Source organism: Astyanax mexicanus, chromosome 2 (assembly GCF_023375975.1).
Source record: "Astyanax mexicanus isolate ESR-SI-001 chromosome 2, AstMex3_surface, whole genome shotgun sequence".
Lineage (NCBI taxonomy): Eukaryota > Metazoa > Chordata > Actinopteri > Characiformes > Acestrorhamphidae > Astyanax > Astyanax mexicanus.
In genome coordinates this window covers 31,448,766-31,468,832 of record NC_064409.1, presented here as the reverse complement: position 1 = coordinate 31,468,832, position 20,067 = coordinate 31,448,766, and the positions used below count along the sequence as shown (strand labels likewise).

The window sequence follows — 20,067 nt, the reverse complement described above, 5'->3', positions numbered from 1 at the left end:
CCCCGCAAATGAATTATCTTGTTTCGATGCCTTAATAAATTGTGGCCACCAATTCATTATCCTCTTCCCATGCCTTAATAAGTCATCCCCACAAATTAATTATTTAATTTCCACACCTTAATACGTCATGACCACACAGGAAATTTGGCAGTGTTAAATCAACACTGTTAGTGTTAAATCAACACTTATTAGTGTTAAACTTTCTCATTTTCACGCCTTATTTAGTCGTGACCAAAATGTATTATCTCATTCCCACACTTTAATAAGCCACCTCCACTAATTATCTCGTTTTCACGCCTTAATAAGTCTTCTCCACAAATCGATTATCACATTTCCATGCCTTTATAAATCGCCCCCACTAATTAATTTGTCGGACCTATGAATTAATTACTTTGATACCATGCCTTAATAAGTCCTCGACACTAGTAAATGATCTGGTTCCCACACCTTAATATGTCTTCCCCACAAATTAAGTACCTTGTTCGTGCCTTAATTATCCTGAGTTGTGGCCATGCATTATTACATGATGTCTCTTCAGGGGCTCTGTGGGATACACTATAAACTCCTGTGGTTTTGGGTAAATGATTGTGAAGTTAAATGTAGATGAAAAAGTATTTTTACAATGAAAAATCTGGAAATCTGGTTTGTACAAAGTGAAACTACAACTTTGGACAGAAAATAACAACCCACCAGTGTCCACAACCAATGAGAACATAGAGACGTTCTTTTTGTAACCAATCAGAAAGGAGGGCGTTCCCGTAACCGCCCAAACGCTCAGACGCCAGTATCAGTAAGAGGAGTGATGTTGGGGTGGGGGTGAGAGAAGAGTCGGTGATATGTGGGGTTTAGTTTTGAGCTCTGTGTGTAAAACTTCGCGAAAGAGGAAGAGACTCTGTACTCAGTTCCATGTTTCTGTTTGTTCAGACTCTAATCTGCAGTCTGGTTTGCGTTTTATTCCAGGCAAATTTGAAGCAGGAGAGAAGAGCTTTCATGCCGGAAGGGTTTAATCTTCTGCTTTTCCTATTTCTGCTATAGCGATTTAGTGCTTTATTAGTCACTACCCTGTCCACCCTGAAGAGAGAGTCATGCAAACAGCAGCTCATATTAATCGGATTTTATGTGCCCACGATGGGAGAATGGAGCTGGAGGAGCTGTACGGTCAGCTGCTGGGACTGGAGTTAAAGGATGAAGTAGAAGATGCTCTAAAAGACACAGATATGTTTGTGATCACTGGTGAGGAAAACAAGGTGGTGGTTGCCAAGACTAAACTGAGGCTGTGTAGAGTCAGGGACTGCCAAGGCTGCAGTAACCTCCACCTGTGTAAAATGTACCTGTTGGGAGACTGTCCATTTGAGAAAGAGAGGTAAGACTGTTTTCATTTGCCAGAAAAGTAATTTAAACTTAAACTTTCTTTATCTAGGAAATAGAAAGCGACAGTACGTATGTTTTATGATGTTTGGTGATTTAGAGACCTCTCTGGTAGAAATGTGTTATTGCACAGATCATGTGAAAGAGTATTTTTATGCAGGTTAATGTTAATAAATATCTGTAAGATAATCTGTATTTTTCAGAATATTGTTTTGTCAGTTTTTATTAATTTCTAAAAGACACAATTCCAAACTCAGGAATACTACTGCTTTCAATTTAAAACCTCTGGGATCCTAAATCTGATCTTAAGTCTATATTGTCGCTGTCCAATGAATAACACTTATGTCCTAAACAGCTTTACAGGAGAGGGAAAAAAACTTTGTAAACTTGAAATGGAAGTCAATGTAAAAAGAGTTTATTTCAGTAAATTTTTAAGTACTTCTATTGGTCTGTTTATATCAAGACATTTTGGCACAGTGTAAGGGACAGTTTGTCTGTTCAAATTATGTAGTAAACTAAAACTCAACAAAAATGGAGATAAGTGTTTTTCATAGGACAGCGACGATATTTAATAATATAATATATTTTTTATATGTTGTGTTCTCTTTTATTATCTTATTGTATCTACATTCTATTCTAAGTCTAAATGAAACTTGGAGCGTCTTTCTGTTTTTTTTTCACCTTTTTGTTCAGAGTGTTTGCACAGCGTTGTGCTTAAATGCAGCATTTCACTGTTAAAACACTCTTAAAAAGGTGTCTGTCAGCTGATGTATCTGAACTGAGTCGCTGCGCTTTCCTCCGAGTGCGCTGCGATGCTACTCAGTAATGCAACATCAGCAACAGCTTGAAAAGAGGTGGTGGATGACTTCACATGTATGTGCTCAGAATTTGACACCAACAACAATAATCTGTGTACCTTGAGTTAATAGTCCAGGCTAGTGGGGGTACTGTAATGCTGTGGTTAGGTTCTTAAAATTATTTTTTATTTTTTTCAGACTTACAGAATACTAATACATAGAGTTTAACAAATATTCAGAACAATTATACCTTTACGCAAACCTCTGGCCTGCCCAATGTTCAATGGCTAAATGTGTCAGGGTTGAATTTTTTTGGCTAATAGTAGCCATAATTCTATATTTGGCAAAGACAGTAGCACCACATTCAGACCACATTGTTGTAATTGTTGTGATTCCACCACACTGGAGTGTTTTCGAGCATGAACCACTTGTTTAAAGTCATGCCACAGCATCTCAATGGGATACAGGTCAGGACTTTGACTAGACCACTCCAAAGTCTTCATTTTGTTTTTCTTCAGCCATTCAGAGGTGGACTTGCTGGTGTGTTCTGGATCATTGTCCTGCTGCAGAACCCAAGTACATTTTAGCTTGAGGTCACAAACAGATGGCCGGACATTCTTCTTTAGGATTATTGGCAGGATGGAATTCATGGTTCCATCCGGCTCTGCAACCCTGCACTGATCAACATTAACACACTCACAATCTGTTTCTGTATTAGCCATAGCTCTATAGTTTGTGCACATCACATTTTTATATTCATAAATTAGTACCTGTTACATTAGCTATAGCTCAGATTAATTCTCTATACTGTTACATTAGCTATAGCTTATTCTCTGTACTGTTACTTTTGTTCTGTTATTTGTTTGTTATTTGTTTGTACTGAGCGGGTCAACCCGAGTAGGATGGGTTCCTCTTACTGAGTCCGGGTTCCTTTCAAGGTTTCTTCCTCTTGAAGGGAGTTTTTCTTGCCACCATAAAAATCTCTGGCATCTCTGTGGTGTTGCTCATAAGAGGCGTGGACCTGTTTTTCATGTAAAGCTGCTTTGTGACAACCTGTTGTAAAAAGCGCTATATAAATAAAATTTCATTGAATTTATCACAGCAAGTCTTCCAGATCCTAAAGCAGCAAAACAGACCCAGACCATCACACTACCACCACCATGTTTTACTGTAGTTACGATATTCTTTTACTAAAATGTGGTGTTACTTTTATGCCAGTTGTAATGGGACACAAAACTTGCAAAAAGTTCAACTTTTGTCTTGTCAGTCCACAGAGTAATTTTAGGAACATCAAGATGGTTTCTGGCAAAATTGAGACGAACCTTAATGTTTTTTTTGCTCAGCAGTGCTTTACTGCCATGTAGGCTATTTTTGCAGTTCTTTGGATGTTGTTGTGGGGTCTTTTGTGACCTCTTGGATGAGTTGTCGCTGCACTCTTGCTGTAATTTTGGGCGGCCGGCCAATCCTAAGAAGGTTCACTACTGTTCCACGTTTTCGCTGTTTGTGGACAATGGCTCTCACTGTGGTTTGCTGTAGTCCCAAAACTTTAGAAATGGCTATATATCCTTTTCAGACTGATAGATCTCAGTTACATTCTTTCTCCTTGTTCCTGAATTTCTTTGGATATTGACATGATGTCTAGCTTTTGAGTATCTCAGGCAGGTCATATTTAGGTGATTTCTTGATTGAGAACAAGTGTGGCAGACTGGCGGTAGTCCGGCCTGGCTGTGAATAGAGAAATTGAACTCAGGTTTGACCAACTGCAATTATGTTTTAACTTAATTTCCCCCCCTTAATAATAAAATCCTAAATTTAAAAACTGCATTTTGTGTTTACTTGTGTTGTCTTTGACTAATATTTAAATTAGTTTCATAAAACATTTAAGAGTAACAAACATGCAAAAAATTGGAAATCATGAAGGTTCAAACACTTTTTCACACTGCTGTATGTCTAATGTTTATTGACAATGTTATGATGGCCATTGGGGTCATGAAAATATGTTTGCTGTATATTACTAGAGAACACATTTATAAAAAAATATTTTGTTTAACATCATAATGCAAACCTAGTTCTGAAAAATATTGACTTTCATCTGAAAATGAAAATCTTTAAAGTACGGTTGTGGAAGTTAAAGGGCACCCAATTCAGAGAGTTCCACTAATATTTGGACTCTTCTGCTGTGAAAACTAATTGTATAGGTTCTTAAATTGTAGCTGTGCAGCTGTAATGTTGCTACAAATTACAAATTCTGATTTTAAAAGCAAATATCTGTGTAATAATCCATTTAGTGCAGTAACTCTATGCACAGTCACTGTGTCTGGCAGTACTTATCAGTTCAGTATAATCTCTATTCTCTTGTACAGAGGGTGCCGTTTTTGCCATGACCTTTCCTCTGAGCATAACAAGAGAGCACTGCAGGAACACAACCTGCTGGGGCTGGACCGCAGTGAGCTGTGCATTATACTTCTTCAGAATGACAACACCCTACTGCCTCCAGTAAGTCTTTAAAAGAGTATGATCTATGACCTATATTACACTGAGTAACTCGACCATGATAAAACCCAGATGAACATGCATTTTCATGATGTTTTAGGTGACATGATACTATGTAATATATTTTGTTGTTTTTATTGGCCAGTGAGCATAGAAGTGCACAATATGTTTACTTTTGGAAGATATTACTGGGTTCAGCACTAATTGAATATAAAACAGATTAATGAATAACTGGTTATGCCTGTTGGACTGTTGCACTGAACACTAAAATAAATAAGTTATTAGAGATACGTTACTACACAATACATTTGTGAGTATTAAATGAATGCAATTAGTGTTCATGTAACACTAAGTTTACACTGGCATATTTACTGTGTGCTTTAAAAAAACATGGTATTCCTTCATCCTTCTCTGACCCACAATATAGTAAGTTTTAACTGCGATGACAATCTGTCCACAGGTGTGCTTTGCATATAACAAAGGCAGCGGGGAATACGGCCACTGCTCTGATAAAGAGGCCTGTGTTAAACTCCATGTGTGTGAGAACTACATCAGAGGAACCTGTGATGGCAGCACTAAATGCAGCCGATCCCACGACTTCTACGAGCCTCATTCAATAAACAACTTCGCAGCCAAGCGTATTCCCATTCAGCTTGTTGGGTCAGTGCTGCCCGCCTACAGTAACAGGCTCATAATCTGGGATTCTAACAGAGTTAACAACAGTATCAACCCAACCAATGCAGCAGGTATTATTTGTACTTGTATTTTTTATATAATGTTTTTAGGATTAGTAATTATGATAGGCCTTAATAATTACAATTTATTATTTATTAGTATTTTGCTTTCTACTACATTACTTACATAGAGTCTAGGCAGCCATGACCATGAACATTATTGCTTTGGATCATTATGTCAGAAGATATATTTTCATAAAGTAGGCTTCCTGCACAGATAGGCAGATGTAATTGTTTTTTTGAAACTCTGAAATAGCCATGAAATGTACAGGGATAAATGTCTGATTCTGCAACTTGAAGAAATTAAGTAAGACAAAATATTAAGGTTTTAATAAGTGATACTCTCAGTGTAATACTCTTACAATTTTGCTTCACCTCAATTGTGACATGGATTCCCATGATAATCATAATGATGATGTGTCATACTTATGACTAAATATTTCACAAAATAGCATGTCATTGTTACAAATCACATATTGCTATCTTGGCAGTGTAAAATACAGGTGTGCCACTGACTGATTGGAACCCTGACAACAGTCAACCATCAAGACATTCACTGCACACATCCCCATTTGCTACACACAACCCCAGCTTTTACTACAAAAATCAACAGAATGCACAATAAAATATCAGTGCTGTTCACCTAAAAGTCATTCTTGCACACCTTCACAGTGTGAACAAGCTGGTCAGTTTCCTCAGCTGAGGAACACAGAGTCACTGCGCCAATAAAATACCAATCCACCAAACTCAGAGCACACCTGGCTCTTAAAGGGAATGGCAAGTGACTAACTAGTTGATTGGTTTATTTCATGATAAGTCAAAGACACACTCATGAATAATTAAGAGAATTAGTACATGACTTTTGTAAGACATATTGTTTGTGTGCTTACGATACCGTAGCATTCAGGCTCCCTGAAGCTGCATGGTGCATGGTTGAAAGCTTGCCTACAGATCAATAAAATAGGGCCCAACCTGTCTAATGCTGCAGATTCCATGTTTTTGTTTTTCTTGTTTCACAGACAAATCAGAGATATGCTTGTACCACATCAGAAAATTCTGCAAGCGAGGAAGTAAGATCATAATTACAACATTAATACAGTATACAGTATGATCAGTCATACCTCAGTTATAAAGTCACAGTCATAAAGGCAGTGTTGTTTTGTACAGATGGGTGTCAAAGAGTACATTACCATCTGCCATATAAGTGGGAAGGAACAGATGGACACAACTGGAAAGTTCTGCCAGACAATGAAGAGATAGAAAAAGCATTCTGTGATCCTGCTAAGATGTACAGGTATATATCGCCAGGTTTACTCGCTGGTTTGCTGTAAAACACTAAAAAAAAAAAAAACATGAATTAGTGCACATTATTTACCCCACACATTATTTTATCATTGTAATACAGTATAGAATATTATGCTATGTATTCATTATTAGATTATTAGATTATAATATATAGTGTTTTCAGTCAAGTCCTCGTGACCCTCTAAACATGTATATAGATATCAGTGTGTTAATTAGCTTAACTTTTGGGGAAATTTGCCCACAAATGAAATGACAATCCAGCATAAAGTGCCATAGTATAAAAGGCTTGAGTGCACTTTTCCATAGATATTGTAATGGAGAAGTGATAGAACAGCATTCTTGTCATTCCATCTGCCAGTGTTTAGATGATGAGGTCAGTATAAATCTTAGATTTAAAACATGTCATATATTTTAAATTAGGCTAAGATTTGAGAGCAGGAAAACAGGCCAAACTTTCCAGAAGATGTTGTTTATATCTTTATTTTTTACAATAAAATTATTTTATGAATATTCCTTTGACATACACTCACACTATATCTAAGGCTCTAAATTATAGAGTCATAGAAAGAACTTGTGATATCTAAGACCTGTCAAAAGATGGTCAGTGAAAAGTATGTCAGTGATTAGTTAGCCTATGGAATGTAGCGTATGAGAACCTTTTTATAGGGCAGTGGGGAAAGCAATTTACTCCCTCTTGTGGCAAGTCCTGGATCACCTCCTAATCAGACCACACCTGAAATGATTCACATATAGGAATAAATAACTGAAGATATTGCAGCAGTTTTGCAGCAGCCTGGGGTACTGGTTTATTTATTGTTTTTTGTCAGTGAGTGCATTATATGAAAGTATATATGAATTATGAAACTATATTAATATAAAAATATTATACAAGGTAATTCTAAACTATTTTTCTCTGTTTGTTTTTCAGTGATGGCACTGAACCAGTATACTTTGATACTATGATTCAAGGTTTTGCAGAGGTTCGCCGTCTCTCTACTGTTTCATCAGTGCTGAACCCCACCTTCATCCTCACCACCACTTGGATCTGGTACTGGGAGGATGATAATAGGAATTGGATCCAGTATGGATCATCTGTAAGTGTCAGGCCAGAAAAGAAGTACACCATATTTAAGGCGCATCGTATTATGAGGCGCACTATCAATGGACGTGTATTTTTTTGTCTATTCTCATACATAAGTCGCACTGGATTATAAGGTGCTTTATAATAAGTACTAGTATATTATTATTATTATATATTATTTATAATAATATACTAGTAAGGAACAGGGGTGTCGCCATGTTTTCCTTTTAATTCAGCAGATCACACCTCTGGGTGGTGGTTGGGGTAACTAATTAAGTAAAGCTAAGGTTTGACTTTTAAAATCAAACAAAACACTGGATGTTAATCTACACAGATTTCTCCCCTAAAAACTGTTTATTTGGTTAAGTAAAGCACTAATGTTTATTAAAAGTAAGCATATATTCCTAAATTTAATTAGAAATTAGCATTACCCGTTAGTGCTAACCTGAGGAAGCCTCAGCGCTAGTAAGCCAGGGTGATATTAGCTAGCGGTTAATCCCACGCAGTTCATTTTAACAATGTAAACACACAGGCTACGCTACAATGTGCTCCAATGTACTCCCCTCCAAACGACAAAAGAGCTAACGGTTAGCGGATAATGCTGCTCCAACAGTGCCAGCAAGGTATAGAAGCAGACCACAGACCGATAATACTCATCTCTGAATAGCCAAAGAGCTAGCGCTTAGCACAGTTAACGGCTAATACTGCTCCAGCCTTGGTACTGAAGAAACCTCACTGATTCTCTTTTATGACGCTGTACTTCAGCAGAGTGACTTTACTGCTCCTCTCTACCTGACAAATGCCTACTTATAATGAACACTGACGATTATTGGGACAATTAAAGGATTTTAAATACACTGTATAGTGCGAAAAATACGCTAAGCTACTCTGAAGGCTGTGATTCATTCAGTGCCCTCTGTCATTTTATGTAATTTCACTGTTTACCAATAGGATGGGACCCACCATAAGTCCTCCATTACCAGTGAGGATGTGGAGAGGAAATACCAGGAAGACAACAGCGCTACAGTGGAGTTCACATCCGGACAACACAGCTATGACCTCAATATGCAAGGTTAGGACTCATTTTTTAAAAAGTGTTTCTAAACTAACACTTTTCTCTTAGGTGTCTAAACACTATCGAAGCTTAATGTATCTTTCTGATTTAAGTATCTACAAACTAGCTAAAGATCATTTTAAAGGAAACAACAAAGCACTTTTGTAATGTCTTAGGATTATGCCTTCTTACAGCAGATTGCACTGTTAAATATATAGTAATAAAATGTAATATAATATAAAAATAGTATAATGATATTTTACCTTATGAATCAAACAAATATAATCTAAAAAATCTTAACAACTTAAATCTTAAAGCAGCAAATCTAATTTTGACACATTATCTGAAATAATTAATTGGTGAATTAATGTGAATTTTTTGGTTACTTGGAGAGTTCCACAGAGTTCTATTTTAGGGCCTATGAAACTGATGTTGAATATGACAACAATATACAGTACCGGTCAAAGGTTTGAACACACCTCTTCATTCTTTTTTTATGTCGTATTATATTGTAAATATAGTTTTGAATATTTATAAATACATTTATATTTATATTAAAGCTATACAAGAGCACATGCTGCATTATTTTGTAAACAAAATGTGTTAACTGAATATGTTTAATTTTTTTAATATTTTAATTCTTCTAAGTAGCCTCATTTAGCTTTGAGCACAAATCTGCACATGCTTGGTATTTTAAACTCGGTGTCTTCATGAGGGAGAGTCACCTGGAATATTTTTCTCAGCGTCTTGAAGCAGTTTCTGGAGGTGCTGAACAATAGTTGCTGCTTTTCCTTCACGCTGTGAAGCTCCAGCTCATCAAATCCGATCAAATCAAATGTATTTGTTTAATGCTTTTTTACAACTGATGTTGTCACAAAGCAGCTTTACAGGACAGAGAATCAGACAAAACACTGAATGTACAGTACAGAACCCCCAGTGAGCGCAGAGGCAAGGAAAAACTTCCTCAGAGCTGATACAGTGGCGATTGCTCTAAGACTGCAAGGGATGCTCAGCTTCCTCTAAAAAGTAAAAAAAAAATAAGTGATTAAATATATACTGTTGTGTGTACATGTCACTGATTAAATATGCGCTACAACGCGCTGAACTTAATTCAGAATCAGCTTCTTATCACTGGTAACGCCGCGGCTTTCCTCATTCCCGCAGCGCTGCTTTGAACAGTGCGGACGCTGAGCGTCCACAGAGCTCAATAGCGGAGCAAAGCGCGCGGCGAAACGAGACGGGTCATTGGATAAATGCTGGGCTTTGTCCCGCCCATCGGACGCTCAGCGTCTCTGGGGGTCTATGGAGCAGTGGGACGCTCAGCTTCTGCGTGATGATTGGATGATCTGTCTGAGGCAGAGTCCCTTTTTGATTGACAGCGAAATGAGCGAATCAGCGATCTTTTAGTGTAAAAATCCATTTGATAGTCTTCCTTACGAAGAAAAACTTAGAGTTAAGCAGCAGGGCAGATCAACTGCTCAGATTAATTTGGTGTAAAAAGGTGGGGAAAGTAACAGGTATTTTCAGCTGTTCTGGTATGATAAAGTGAGCTGGCTGACTGGAAGTGCTGTAACAAATGTACTGATGGCCATTCTTCTTGATGAATCTCAGGACATAAATGAACTGGGGCCAGTAGTAAGTATTGTATTATTATTAAAAATAATTTAAATAATTTAAATTAATAAAGGGATTATTTAAGGAAATTAAAAAGGAAATAAATTTACCTGCATTTTTTCCTTTACCAACTTTAAAGATTTTGCGTAATGTTTTTCTTACTGATCATTTTATGTTTATTCATGTCATAGCGTCGTTTTTTATGTAATTGTTCAATGTAAAGAATGGGTACCTTTTTGTTGTGTAGTGAAAACTTGAAAATAATTCCTTTTGTTTACAAAAAAAATAAATCTCAGGGAGAGTAGAATTTACGTATAAATAAAACTATATATGTTAAGATGTAGGCCGAAATTGAGCTTCCCCTCCTTGAAAGACCAGCATCCGCCACTGGAGCTGAAGGAGGAAGAAACCTTGGCAGGAACAAGGCTTATCCCAAATCATTCCATCCCTTCATTTTGTATGTCTTTCATGTCTAATATTAATCTACAATAAATCTAGAAAATAAATTAATGTCTAGGTCTTACATGTAGAGTATAATTAGTCAGCACTGTAGTGTTTCTGCTGTACCGTTTATTAACAGTAAGACAAAAAAACATTTAAATATTTTTTGTTTTGTTGAAAACAAAAGTATATGATGTCATGGATTATGGCATCATCATCTTGTACTCCCAAATCCATGCACAAATATTGTTTGGCTTTACCATTTTACATTGTGTTAAGTAATTAATCTTGTTTTCCCACCTAGACATGATGCAGTATAACAGACAGAAGGGAAGCAAAAGAGCTGTCAGGAGGAGACCTGTGTTTCTCTCAGCTGAAGATGTACAAAAGATCAAAACAAGGTATTTTTTGCCCTGTGCTTCTATCCTATGAAAATTGTTGACAGCAATAAGAACAAAAACACTATTAATATAATAATGATTATAACTTGTTTAATAAATATTATAGCTTATACTACATGGGGTATTTGATTTTGGATTCTGCACTATTGTGAATGAATAAACTAAAATGTGATTTGAGCTTATCATTACATTCCTAATTAAAAAAAAATTAAAAATCAGGTCACAGATTGTAATTTACCTCTATATTTTTTTAGGGGTCTTTCACAAAATTCTAGAGCTTTGCCTCATCACTGGGATAAGACCAGTATGCCTGAAACTGGTTTTAAGGTAACTTAATTTTTATGTAAATAAACTAATTATGTTAAATTCTAATCTATTTGACTGTTTGTTAAGATATTAAGTCCAGTATAAGAGTACGTACATGTTTAGTACATATATATTTGAAATATTAATAATTTTACTAAGATTATAGAAAATACACAATAGAGGTAGATATTTACATAAAATATATTTTTTATATATGTGGTCTATATTTACATAAAAAAATATCTCGCAAATACGTTTTTTTATTTCTAGAGAGTTCCTTTGAAGAACACATCAGAGGAATATAAGAAGATTATTGAGCTCTTTAACCAGACGATGTCAGGATTCAGTGTGAAGAGCATTGAAAGGGTGCAGAACCAGGACTTATGGAATGTTTTTCAGTGGTATGTTACACAAACTGTACATCCTGCTTTATTTTTATGTGTGAACTAAATCAGAGCAGAGGAAATACTGAACTGTACAGTGCAGGGGTACTCCAGGTGTGTGCCTTTGGGAAATTCTACCACGTGAGGTTGATAGGTTGATTATATAAATGGCAGTTTTGGCACATTTCTCTTTCACTAATTTTCATTTCAGTGAGCTGTTGTTTGATTTAATTTTCAAACTTATCCCTTTAAAAAACACCAAAAGGCAGCGAGAAATGAACACCCCTACCTTGTTACGAACATACCTATGATCTTTTAGTGGTGTCACTAGCATGATATTCAAACATATCTGAGCAGTGTTGAAGCCTTTTGCCTATTTGGTGGAGCTGTTTGTCAAAGAGACAGTCGTATATAAAACCTGTGCTGCCTCTGAGTTGGATCTTCTAAACTAAGCATAGAAGCTAGTTAAACAAGAAACACATATCTGAAAAAAGTCCCCTTAAAAATGATTAGCTTTCTTGATTTTACCAAGTTGAAGAACTCTGGAATATAATCAAGAGTAAGATGGATGATCACAAGCCATCAAACCAAACTGAACTGCTTGAGTGTTTGCACCAGGAGTGGCATAAAGTTATCCAAAAGCAGTGTGTAAGACTGGTGGAGGAGAGCATGCCAAGATGCATGAAAACTGTGATTAAAAACCGGGGTAATTTCACCAAATATTGATTTCTAAACTCTTAAAACTTTATGAATATGAACATGTTTTCTTTGCATTATTTGAGGTCTGAAATTTTTTTCTGCACATAAATGATCTAGATGACAATATTTTTACAAAATCAGAAATCATCATCTTGTGCATCTCTCACAGGCAAGAGGATGTCATGAAAAAGAAAACAGTGGGCAGGGAAAATGAGAAACTTCTGTTTCATGGTACTGAGTACAAGCACATTGACGCCATCTGCCAGCAGAACTTCGACTGGAGAATCTGTGGAGTTCATGGAACAGCATACGGGAAAGGTGGGTTCAAAATTCAGTGGTCTCTATTGGTTTGTTTGAATCACAAAATGCGGATTTATTCTGATAATTAAATAATGATCTTAAAACAATGCTTATATGTTTTTTTATTGTTCCAGGGAGTTATTTTGCCAGGGATGCCAATTACTCCCACAGATACACCAATGATTCTGGACCCCGATGCATGTTTGTTTGTCGGGTTCTGGTAGGAGAATACACGACTGGACTTCCCAGCCACGTTCGCCCTCCTTTAAAGGATGGAGGGGATACAGTTTTTTTTGACAGCTGTGTAAATGACATCAACAACCCCTCCATATTTGTGGTTTTTGAGAAGCATCAGGTTTACCCTGAGTACTTAATTCAGTATGAAAATAAAGCAGGGAACAATCCTGAACACATCCTCGTTGAGGAGTTGTCACAAATGGGTCTTGCTAGTTCAGATGATGAATCTGTTCTCCACCAGCTTTCTCGCCAGTCTTCATACTCAAGCATTACAAGTGAAGAGAGTGTCGAATCAGTGTGCACAGATCCAGACGCTGTTGCAGTCACTGGCCCAGCAGTTGTTCCAAAATTCCATGTTATTCACCCGCACAGGGCCTTACGATCTGCATGCTTAAAGAGTAGACCTCTCAAATGTGGTAGGGTGCGCCTTACAACGCATTCTCGCCTCATCAAGTCCTCCTCAGTCAGAAACTTCCCCAACAGCAGGACACATCAAAGAAGACTGAAAACATCTGGATCACTGGCTTCACCAGAAAACATGCCAACTGCCATGAATACAGCATTGTCCCTTGGAGCCCCAATTGCCACTCAAGAGTGGTCAGTTTTGTCTATGTCTGCTAACGAATCAAGTCCTGTCCCTTCATCTGCAGAGTCTTCAACCTATACCAACCCTTCAGACTTCATGAGAAAAAGGAATACCAGAAAAAACAGACCAAACACAAGAGGCTTACTCACAAGACGAAGGCCCAAAACAACATCAGCCAGCACATCTGCAAGCTGGTCAGGTGATATCAAGACTTCAAACTTGGTTAGCTGTCAAAATAACAGACCAAAAAGACAGAAAGGGGTTATGTCACCTAAAGCAATATGTCCTGTAACTTTGGGTACAGACTTATCAGCTGAAACCAAGACTTCAAATCCGGGAGAAAGGCAGTATGCCAGACAGATCAGGCCAGATATGACCAGATCATCATCTGAAACCAAGACTTCAAACCCGGTTGGAAGTCAGAAGAAGGCCAGACATAACAGGGGAAACATGACCAGGTCATCAGATGACACCAAAACTTCAAACCCGGTTGGAAGTCAGAAGAATGCCGGAAATAACAGGCCAAACATGACCAGATTATCAGCAGATACTAAGACCTCAGACTCGGTTAGAAATACCAGACAAGACAAGCCAAACTTTAACCAGTCAACGAGAAGATTAGGTCCAGGGATGGCGTCTACAAGCTCGTCAACTAGTACAACAGGTCCAAACTCAGCTAAGGGTCAGAATGCTAAACAACAGAGGTCAAATTTGGCCCAGACAGCAAAAGGACCAGCTCCTCCCAACTCGTCTGCAAACCTGTTGCCAGCTGATACCAAGACCCCAAAATCAGGTAGATCTCAGAATATCAAACAAGAGATGCCCAGATCAGCTGGAGGAGTAAGTACTGGGGCTACCCAAACTTCAAAGCCAGCTACAACTGGAAATCCCAGCCAACAGAAGTCTAATATGACCCGACCTGCGAGAGGGTTAAATCCAGCGACTTCTTCAGCGAGCTCAAACCAGTCAACTCGAAGCAGTACTTCCAAGTCAGTTAAAAGTGATGGTGTAAAAACACAGAGCACTACCCCCTCTGCTAAATCTAAATCTAGTGGTGCTGCACAAAAGACTAAAACGGCAGGTAAGGGCTCTAAAGGCTCAACACCAAGGCGTTAATACTGTTGTTGGTCTTACTTAACCCTATTAAATCAATTGTGGTGATCCATTCTGAGAATTCGGTGACGGCCCATTTAAAGCTCCACTAGGTAGAATTGAGATTTTGTGCTCGTGGGCTCCCCCAACAGTTGCAGAGTGTAATAAATGTATACAGCACTGTCGTAACACTTACACTTAACATGATATATTTACACATTTAACCCAATCCCTAATGCTAATCGCACGCAAGCCTACAGCTTTAGCAGTTAAAACAAACACTTTTACTCAACTTATATCTCACATATTTACACTGTGGTTGTTTTAATAACCTTTTAACTCTCTTATTAACATTTTAAGCTCCTTACAAAACAGAAATACCCACTGATTTACCTGTAATCTGTCTTTATCTGGAGTTTCTCCGGTACAGCACAGATGAACAGCACAATAGATCTAGATCTTTTTAGTGAACGGGTTCTAATGATGCAGTTCATCTAAAAGAGCTGCTGTGCCCATCACTATTAGTTCGCTTCTGTAAAGAATGAACCAACTCCAAATAGCGGTTTTTGTAGTCCTTGTAGAACTGTTAGAACTACATACAGGTCGGAAAGCAGGTCACAGTTCTCGAAAGAGGCGCAGTTCTCGCGAACGTTGGTCGCGGCCGCCTAGGAAACCTTACAGAGTCTGGTTTGAGCTCACAGGAGCACGGCACAGACACGAAAGGACAGCTATTCCTCCTATTACACCTTAATGGAGCGCTGCAGTGAGTTTGAAGCATTAATTTTACTTCTTTAAAAAGTTTAATAATCAAGGAAATCCTACGTAGTGTGCCTTTAACTAATTTAAATTATCTGTACAAAAGGAAAGTGCTTGCTTGAGCACAGTGAAATGTAGAAGTGAAATAAAATTAGCACTATGGAATTAAATGAGTGAATAAATAAGACTTTCTAATTGTAGACCTGAAGTGTGCTACTTCTTTCTGTCATTATATAAACATGTACACTGATTTTGGACCTGGATCGTATCTGCTATGTAATAAGATGTAAAATCAGCTGCAAAAACAACTATAACTAATTAATGACTGATTTGTGGTTGATTTGTAATTTTACTTTCAAATGGCCTAATAAATAACAATTATGTAATTTGTATTCTTCATTCTGTGTGAATGCTTCTTTCACTTTTATCACATCCTTCCCTAAATGATTATTGTGCTTGAAGGAAAATAACTACTAAGGCAATTTATATTTTTACTTTTATATTTTCTACTGTTATAAGTTGTATAACTCCATATGAAGTTCTAAAGTCTTCTTTAGTATGTTCCTTGACCTGCCAACATATTTTGCTTAACAGGCACGCATTTTGACCTTCTAGTATGTACGGTTCCGTCTTCTAAAGAGAAAAAAAACATTCTAAAAGCCTTAATTACTATAATGTTATATAAAAATGTTAATATTTTAGCTGCATATATGCTCATTGAAAATGCATGCATTTGAGTTTCACGCAAATATAATAAAAAAAGTTTAGTTGGCCTTTTCAAGAACTGGAGTTCTCTAGTCTCTGCCACAAATCACCTTTATACTATGCTACATACATCTGCCTTGATCCTGCTAGAGTGTGACATGTACATGTGATGGATTACATAGAAACCAATATGGTGCTGGGATAGTATATATGTATGCTTCACATCCAACCACAATCAAGTTCTCTCTATATGGATGGAGAGATTTAACTGGATAGGGTTTTTTTGATTGATGAGAAGCTGGAATGAAAACAAGCTGATATGAAATAGGGAAAACAAGGCTGTTTTTAAAATGTAAGGAGTAGAAAGTACAGATAATTGTGTAAAAATGTAAGCAGTAGTAGTAAAAAGTTAAAGTATTTGTACTTCCTTACATAACACTTTTGGCTTTGTGTGCAGCTCTCATTTGTGTCCAAAATGGTGTGCGAATTAAATTAGTTGAATGCATTCATTCACAAACATTTTGATATATGTAGTAGATCTATTGCAAGAACGAGTTGGTTTTTAAAACTTTGTACAATTGTCTCAGTGATTGTCTTATTTTATAGCAGCCTTGTTGTTTTATACTTCTTGTTTTTAGCCTTTCCTCTCTAAAATAGAACAAAATGAAAAGTGTCTTATTTTGAACACACTTTCCATTATTCAGTGTCTGAGTTCTAAATGTGTTGTGGTGTAAACAAATTGTGATCTTAGATCTCATAAAGAATGTCAAATAAAGAACGTACTGTCTCGGAACTGAATGTATAAAAAATGATTGTGTATGGAACTTTTCACATTTATAAAAATACCCTTTCACTTCTTTTAAAACCCTTAGATCAGTCAGCACAGATGCTGTTTTGTGAATGTGTGCTCATGTTTGAAAGTGGGGGTGAGGATTCTTTACAAGAATGTCAATAAAATCAATGTGCTGCAAAATTTCAATCAGTTTTAGTCAAGAAATCAGTCATCAAATCTGTTTATCACTCAGGCAAAGTATTGCTCTGTAACTTGCCTGGCTCCTCTGGGACTAGTGCTGATAATTATATCTGGATTCTGTTAGGAATAAATAGCCTCTTTAATTATTAGCAGTATTTTTTTCAGGCACTTATTGAGGCACTTATTCAGATGATGTTGTGTAGATTATTGTGGAATACTTCTTAACCTGATCTATCTGGCAGGACATAAAATCATTAATAGTACAAATTGCAAATATACACATCCTCCAATATCATAGGTAGCAGGCAGGTTCCGTGCCTTAGGCTTTTAATACAGACATGCTAAACCTTATATCTTCAAGGATAGTGGGTGGAGCTAAGCTGTAAGCTGAATAGACTGATTTAAATATAAAGTGTTTGTGACATCACAAAAGTGAATGTGTCAAAACATGCTGCTTTTCTGCTTATATATATTGCTCGTTTGGATACATTTTTAAATTTTCCTTTTTTAGGTGAGCAGGGTTTGTCCTGTTGAAAATTGAGATGGGTTTGGATAGTATATGCTGGTCTTTGATGGTCAAGGTGGTTAAAAAGCTGGGCAGCCAGGCAAAAACATATATTGGTAAGATGGCTGGTTAATCCCTGTTTGACCAGCTCAAGACCAACTGGTCATGCAGAATAAAAAAAAATACTGAATTAAACAGATCCATTAAATTACTCCCCTTTTGACAAAAAATAGCATGGCCTGCTCAAATTGGTTACATTGCAAGCAATACGCCAATCAGTGTTTCAATAGCCATTCCCTTTAAGAGCCAGGTGCATTCTGAATTTGGCGGATTGCTATTTAAACGGCGAAATGCTTCTTCTCAACAGAGGAAATAGACCTGCTCAGTCATGCTGTGAAAATGTGCAAGCCGATTATTTAAATAATATAACAGCCCCTTATTTTTTGTCTTGATGTTAAATGTTATGTTCTTTTGTATTCTCTTTATTGTTGATTGTAAAGTTTGCACAGCTGCTAACTGTGTGTTGATGTGTGCATAACAAGCAAGAGTGTATGCACGTTGGGGATGCACCTGTGTTGACAATTGACAAGTCACTGAAAAGATAGCAATGAATATCTGACTAGGTTGTTTCCAGTCAGGGGTGCATCTGTGTTTTCCTTTGCCAAGATATTAATATGGATTAATAATGTGCACTTTTTACTTCCACTCCTTATATTTTCATATAATTACCTGTAATTTGTAATCCTTTCAATTAAAAAAATTTGATGTGGTTGGATGAAAAGTATAAAATAATACCATCCCGTCACACTATTGGTTAATACAGGATCCATCACTTCTGCACACCCCATGTTACTCTCTAGCAAGGGCATAGCAGATGTTTAGTCTAAAGACTCAAGAGAACTTGAGTGAAACTGATTCAACTGATGTTTAACTTTAATATATTTGCATTTAACTAAAATGCATTCATCTTTTTGGGGGTGAGGTAGAGCACCTACATTAGTTTTACTTTTATACTCTAAAGGAGAAATCCGGTAAACGGAGGTGGGCTATGTAACAAAAGGTTATACTTGTTATCATGTTTCACTACACCCCAAGTCCATTTCACACTGGATTTCTCCTTTAAGCAGTTTTGAAACTTGAGTAAAAAGCTTGAGTTAATACTTAAACTTCTACAGAACTATTTTAAACCCTAGTATCTATACTTCTACCTGAGTAATAAATGTGAATACCATAATTTCTGGGCTATTGTAAGTTGCATCCACTAATTTTAAAAAGGAAGAAAAAAGAATTTGTACATATACAGGCCACACCTGACTATGAGCCCCAGTTGTCCACATTATAATATGATATATTTACAAAGAAAAATGTTACACAGAAACTTTTAATTAAATAGCCTACGTACACAAACAATGTTACGTACCATGTACAGTGCTGCAGCATAGCTAGGTTAAAAGAAACGGTAGCCTACCAGAAAAAGTCACTTAAATAAAGGGGTAACATTACGAGAATTATGTCGTAAAATTACAAGAATAATGTTGTAATATTACGAAAATAATGTTGCAATATTAAAAGGAAAAAGTAGATTCATTATTTGGGCTGCCAGTTTAAAAAGCTCAGAGGGAAAGGAGTATTTTTTGCTCATAATCTGTTTATAGGGCTTATAGCTACATTCATAACCTGCTGCTTATTGATGCTCTAATGTTATAGGTAAATTATACAGTGTCCAGGTTTTGATGTGGAGGTGTCGCCACCCGTAGCTTAGCCTGCATTAGGCTATATTAGCCCTTGGCGGGAGAGCACACGCTGGTTCGCGAAGGTGTTCCACTGCTTTACTTTAGTTTAGCTGTGTTTAAAGCAATGTAAATATAGTCAATTGTGTTATACAAACCATATCAAGATCAAATACATTGTGAAGCATGAAGCATGTTTATTGACTGAGCACTGTAAAAATGAGGAAAGAAAAATAATATAAAAATGTATATAATCTGGATTAATCTACACACTTATCTCTCCTGAACACAGTTTGTTTGGGTGAGTGAGGCAGTTTTGAAGCCCGTTAAAATACAACAAAAAATCAAAACATATATTAGCCGTAGTGTTATATAAGCCGCAGTGTTCAGAGTGTGTGAAAAATTACGGTACTTTTGACACCTTTGCCCAACAGCCATCAAAATAGTTATATAAGTGCTGTTGCTATTTTAATGACGCAGGCAGTAGACGTGAAAATATAATGTTGG

General features: G+C 36.8%; 1 protein-coding gene across 1 annotated transcript; it reads left to right on the top strand.

Moving 5' to 3' along the window:
* Positions 1–785: 785 nt before the first annotated feature.
* LOC103027854 (protein mono-ADP-ribosyltransferase PARP12) lies at positions 786–16,046 on the top strand. The gene is made up of 12 exons (XM_007256040.4): positions 786–1,363; positions 4,529–4,661; positions 5,119–5,404; positions 6,412–6,462; positions 6,560–6,686; positions 7,626–7,791; positions 8,730–8,850; positions 11,192–11,288; positions 11,543–11,615; positions 11,865–11,995; positions 12,846–12,994; positions 13,111–16,046. Exons 1-12 carry the CDS (start codon positions 1,086–1,088, stop codon positions 14,913–14,915), a joined length of 3,417 nt encoding a protein of 1,138 aa, XP_007256102.3. The 5' UTR covers positions 786–1,085; the 3' UTR covers positions 14,916–16,046.
* Positions 16,047–20,067: the final 4,021 nt, after the last annotated feature.